The sequence below is a fragment of the Impatiens glandulifera genome, chromosome 1 (genome assembly GCF_907164915.1).
Source record: "Impatiens glandulifera chromosome 1, dImpGla2.1, whole genome shotgun sequence".
In the NCBI taxonomy this organism is placed as follows: Eukaryota; Viridiplantae; Streptophyta; class Magnoliopsida; order Ericales; family Balsaminaceae; genus Impatiens; species Impatiens glandulifera.
Genome location: NC_061862.1, coordinates 66,152,364 through 66,158,261, shown reverse-complemented (window position 1 = coordinate 66,158,261; position 5,898 = coordinate 66,152,364). Strand labels below are relative to the sequence as shown.

Sequence of the window (5,898 nt, the reverse complement as noted above, 5' to 3'; positions counted from 1 at the left end):
GGAAGTTTTATCTCCAAATTATGAGAAGGTGTTACGTGAGGGATTCGAGAAGGCCAAATTCTATACAGTCCAATCTCTTAACCGATTCGAGTTTTATGTGCATGACAATCAGTCCCATTTCAAAGTTAATTTGAAAGACATAAACTGCACTTGTAGAGTATTCGAAGTTTCGGGTCTTCCTTGTACGCATGCAATGGCTACTGCCCGTAGTCGAAATTTGGTTTCTTATGACTTCTGTTCAAGGTATTAATATTTAGCTCACGTGTTCATTCTATTTAACCAATTAATAATTCGTTTTATTTTCCCTGTACACAGGTATATTACACAACTGAGTGTTGAATAAATTCATATGCCGAGACATGTTATCCTCCTGGTGATGAAGAAAATTGGGATGTTCCCGAACATATCAAGCAATGTTCGTGTCTTAAACCAAATGTAAAGGTTAAGAAAGGCAGGCCACAAACAAAGCGTAGGTCATCCCAGGGTGAGGTCCGTAAGGTCCCGAGACGATGCAACTCATGTGCTGGGCTAGGACATAATAGGGCAACATGCAAAGCAGTGATGCCTGCACCATCTACTACAAGAGCTTCATCATCTAAGCAGCATGAGTCATCATCTCAACAATATGAACCTTTAGCTTGATAGATACTATGTTGTAATATATGTTGTTAATTGAACTATGGTACTGGTAAGATACTATGTTGTTAATTCAGGTTTAAAGTTTATGTTGTATGTTGTAGTAGTAGTATATGAGTAGGGAAACGATGAGTAATAACTTAGCGAATCGGTGAGTACTTTGCGAAACGCGAGGTACTTAGCGAATCGGGAGGTACTTAGCGAAACGGGAGGCACTTAGCGAAACGATGAGTACTCAGCGAAACGAAGAGTACTAACTTAGCGAAACGAAGAGTCAATTCGAGGTTATCTTTTTTGTACGTTGAAGGGTCAATTCAAGGGTTACACTTGTTTTTTTACGTTGAAGGTTTTCTGCAATTCAAGTTCAAAATAAGTTATCAATACATCAAAATAATTATCATCCAACTTCCAAAATATTCATCAAGGTTTACAATACATCAAAATAAGTTATCCAATTTACACAATTTACTTCAAAATAATGTTTACACTAAGGTTCGATAATCTGATGGAATAACCTGACCGCCATCTTCTGCCTAAAAAACTCCATGTTTTCTGAGGTCACATTGTGCACGGCTTGATTAGCGGTCAAGTGTTCCATATACATTAGAGTGAATACCCCACAGTCCCCGCTCTCTGTTGCCCGTGGGACTTCTCCAACCTTAGCTGCAGCGGTTTTCACTTTGGGGTGTGGTAACCGTTTGTAAGTCATTGGTTGGATGGGGCCTTCGAAGTTGAATTTAGGATACCTTACCCTCTCACCAGGAGTGATTGTCTTTGCGAATATATGTGGAATCATGTTGCAGAAGGGTTTCAAATAAGGATCCAGATTCTTATAAAGATAGGCATCACAGTCGTACACGTCAATGCGGTACTTTTAAAGACGTGCTACACACAAAATCCAGTGTTTCTGGTTAATGTTCACAGGCATGTAGACATCGTCAATTGTTGACCATTCGGGCATATATCTATGTGGTGCGCCCATATAATAGTCTTTGAATTCGGCGACTGGATAGTTTGCAGGATCCTTAATAAAATCCCTGTGCTCTCGCCTGATTCTATCCGACAATACGCAATCCCCTATTGCCACATGCGAATTTTTATATGTCTTGGGATAGTCGGAAATCCTTTTCCGCAATAGATGGCAGAATGCATCGATTTCCTGCACAATGGGAGTATACACGATGAGTACTAAGCGAAACGATAAGTACTCAACGAAACGGTGAGTACTTTGCGAAACGGGAGGTACTTAGCGAATCGGGAAGTACTAAGCGAAACGATGAGTACTCAGTGAAACGATGAGTACTCAGCGAAACGATGAGTACTCAGCGAAACGATGAGTACTCAGCGAAACGATTAGTACTCAGCGAAACGATGGGTATTAATGAATAATGAATTGATTTGCACGACTTACAGTGTCTTCAAGCCATGTCAACCTTGTTATAACTCTAACAAACATATCATTCTTTGCTTGGCAAAGATGTACATCCTTTGTCTGATTATCGGTTTCTAGATCAACCAACCACGCTTTTACTTTATCCAGCAGCTCATCTTCAAATTTTTGAAGGTGATTCACTTTCATTGGATCCTTTGTCTTGGGCAGTTTTGACAAAGAAGGGTTGGTGTACGAGTCATCTTTTTTCGGCTTCCTCACTCTCCTCCCATAATTTCCTTTAGGAGGAGTATTGTATAACTGGAAATCATCATTGTCATCATTGTCATCTCCTCCCATAATTTCCTCATTTGTCTGTGCCTTCACATCCACACCCACACTCTTCTCATCCTTCACCTTCACTTTCAGATCAACCTCCACATCATCCACCTTAGCCACACCATCCAGCTTCTCATCATCCTCCACCTTTACGTCCTCCACCTTCACATCGTTTTCATTTACATCATCCTCCACCTTCTCACTGTCCTCCACCTTCTCATCCATCTTCTCATCATCCTCCACCTTCTCATAATTTTCCACCTTCTGTTCGTCCTCCACCTTCTCATCGTCCTCTTTTCGTTCATCCTCCACCTTATCATCGTCCTCCTTTACATCATCTTTCTTCCCATCATTCCCATCATTCACCTTCTCATCATCCCCCACAGTCTCCTGCATCGCTATCATCTCCTACAAAATAGACAAAATTCTGGTCAGTACTTAGCTAGTGGTACTAACTTAGCGAAACGACAAGTACTTGGCGAAACGACAAGTACTTGGCGAAACGCAGAGTACTAACTTAGCGAATCGACAAGTACTTAGCGAAACACAGAATACTAACTTAGAGAATCGAAAAGTACTTGGCGAAACGCAGAGTACTAACTTAGCGAATCGACAAGTACTTGGCGAAATGCAGAGTACTAACTTAGCGAAACGACAAGTACTTGGCGAAACGACAAGTACGCAGAATACCTATATTTTCTCCTCCTTCTGTTCAACCTTGCTCTTCTCAACTTCGACATCCTTCTTAGAATCCTTAACCTGCAAAATAGGTACTGGTCAGATCAGATATGTACTTAGCGAAATGAAATGTAAAGTGCAAAATTCAATATCTCCATACCTCAGTAGTCTTCTCCTCTTCGACCTTCACATCCTTCTTAGAATCCTTCTTCTTACTCTTCTTCTTCTTTATATTCTCCTCCATATCATCTAATCTGGTTAATAATATGGACATCCTTTTGTTGGATTTATCTAACAACTGTTTGGACATACTAAAAACCATCTTCTTGAACGACTCAAGGTGAGTTTCTTGACTTTCTTGGATTGTGATTTTCAGCTCGTTGATGAGCTCTGTTTTCAGCTTTTTCAGCTCCTCTTTCATCTCTATTTTCAGCTCCTCTTTCATCTCATTAAATTCACATCCAACAGAAGGTGTTGGAGCCCGAGGAGAAGGTGTCTCAGCCTGAGGACTTGAGGTCGCGGAGGGGGGAGTAAGAATGCAGGCCGGAATCGATTCATAAGCAAGCTTCTTCTTCAAGTTGGCTGCTTCTTTATGAGTAGCATCAGCCTTTCTCTTCCTGGTGGCATGTTTGGGGGGATTGCGAGTAACTTCTTCATGTTCACTTTCTTCATCTTCATCAAAATCATCTTTTATTACCTTCCCATCAGTAAATCCCTCAAAAAAATCATCAGTTGTCTCGTCGATTTGCTCAAATTCCTCACCACTGTATAACCTCTTCTCCATGGAGGACTCTTCCATCTCAGTCACATCCATGGTCTCTAGGGCAGTCTTTACCTCGATCGATGTGTTTTTCCTGTTGGAATGATAGAGTAACAACCTTGGGCGTAGAGGGTCATTAATCTGATTCCTTCTGACGAATTTAAGGATAAAGTTTTCGATGACCTCATACGTCCACACTTGAAGTGCCAATGCGAACCCATATATGTTATATGCAAAAGGAGCATAAGGATCTTCAGCCTTCTCCTTCTTCTCAAAATATGAGGTACTGAGATGTTTCATGTTCTTGTTTAACCCTTGAGGGTGACTCTAAAGGTGACCTTCCCCCATGGATATTGGAGGAAAGTGTCCTTGTCTTCCACCATGTTGAGTATTTTTGGAAATATAACTCTTTTTGGGTCAAATGTGAATAGGTACTGGCAAATCAGGCATACCAACCCCATCTTGAATGGATCTTCCTTGTCTTTGCATTTGAAAAAAGCTCTCTCGAAGTCGCACATTTTCACACTCATGCTCCCTTTAAAGTATTTCACCGAGAGAGGTGGACAACAACGCAATTTTTCTTGGTCCAACTCAGGATAAATGTCAAAACATAGGCCGGTAACCAACGCATACTCCTTCATACCAAATACAAGCTTTTGCCCATTCACCATGAAAGTTATCTCCTTGGAGTTTGAGCTTAACCTCCTCATCAACATATGATGTACAATAGTTCCTGAGAACTGCAAGAGGGGGGCTGTGAATAATGATCTGAACTGGGTATTGTACACACTCTCCAGAAGATCCATTTCCTCGAACTTATTAACAATCTTCTTCAGGGTGAGGGCACTTTTCCACGAAATCTGACTGGGAAACTTAGTAACAGTTGTTTCTGCCATCTACAAAAGGAACAACATCATCAAAAATCTAAGAACAAACACAACAATTAGCGAATCGATTAGTCCGTAGCGAATTGGGAGGTACTTAGCGAATCGCTAGATCCGTAGCGAATCGGGAGGTACTTAGCGAATCATTAGGTCCGTAGCGAATCGGGAGGTACTTAGCGAATCGGGAGGTACTTAGCGAATCGCTAGGTACTTAGCGAATCGGGAGGTACCTAACGAAACAGTTAACTGAACATAAGACACTTTTGTTTAGGGTTTTGATTCATCTCTTTTGGGTATAAATAAACCTTTTGTGCTATTCGATTTTAAATATATTTCCATTCGAATAGCACAAAGGGTTTATTTATACCCACAAAAGAGGAGTCAAAATCGTACACTTTAGAAGGACAATAGTTACCTCTTGGACATAGTTGTTGATCCTAGAGAACCATACATAACTAATCGGAAACAAACAATAAAACTTAACATGCAAAAACCCTAAACAAAAAATCTGAAACAAACACCTAAACTTAACATGCAAAGACCAAAATCCATAAACAAAAAACCAGAAAATGATCGGCCACCACTAGGTATTTAGCGAATCGCTAGGCACTTAGCGAATCGGGAGGTATTTAGCGAATCGGGAGGTACCTAGCGAAACCCTAATGGCGAAAAAATATACTGAACAGAAGACAACATTTTACCATACGTTTCATAAACTAATAAAAACAAAGAAAAAGACAAATAAACACTTAACACGCACAAACCGAAAATCATAAATAAAAAAAGCAGAAAATGATCGGCAGGGAGAAGAATGAACCAACCTTAATGACGAACGAGAAGAAAGCAGAAATGATCGGCCTTGACAAGATTCAGTGAAGAGACAATGGGTTAGAGAGAGAGAGTCGGGCAGTTGAAATGAAATGTTCTGAAATTTTTGAATATATAAGGTGTAGCGCGTGTGCGTACGCGCGTCTCTTCAACTTTCGTAGCGAGTCGGGAGGCACTTAGCGAGTCGGGAGGCACTTAGCGAGTCGGGAGGCACTTAGCGAATCGGGAGGCACTTAGCGAATCGGGAGGCACTTAGCGAATCGCGAGGTACTTAGCGAATCGGGAGGTACTTAGCGAATCGAGAGGTCAACGAGCTCCAGCTAAGAGAGGATGGTTTGAATACATTTTCGCTACTATATTTGTTTAATAACGAAATCGAATTCAAACCATTCTCCTAGCTGGAG

General features: G+C 41.0%; 1 protein-coding gene across 1 annotated transcript; it reads right to left on the bottom strand.

The window, feature by feature from the left end:
* Window positions 1-1,123: 1,123 nt before the first annotated feature.
* Window positions 1,124-4,082, bottom strand: LOC124930607. Its single transcript, XM_047470939.1, has 8 exons — window positions 3,814-4,082; window positions 3,342-3,639; window positions 3,062-3,103; window positions 2,606-2,752; window positions 2,328-2,506; window positions 2,048-2,081; window positions 1,559-1,795; window positions 1,124-1,507 (listed from the first exon to the last, which is right to left on the bottom strand). The coding sequence occupies exons 1-8, from the start codon at window positions 4,080-4,082 to the stop codon at window positions 1,124-1,126; spliced, it is 1,590 nt and encodes a 529-aa protein (XP_047326895.1).
* Window positions 4,083-5,898: the final 1,816 nt, after the last annotated feature.

What these genes read in the sequence shown, in the direction of transcription:
- LOC124930607 (XM_047470939.1), bottom strand. Translation starts at nt 4,082, where the DNA reads ATGAAACATCTCAGTACCTCATATTTTGAGAAGAAGGAGAAGGCTGAA. An exon ending in TGACATGGCTTGAAGACACT is followed by an intron (nt 1,796 to 2,047) that starts GTAAGTCGTGCA and finishes CCCATTGTGCAG; the next exon opens with GAAATCGATGCATTCTGCCA. An exon ending in TTGACGATGTCTACATGCCT is followed by an intron (nt 1,508 to 1,558) that starts GTGAACATTAAC and finishes CGTCTTTAAAAG; the next exon opens with TACCGCATTGACGTGTACGA.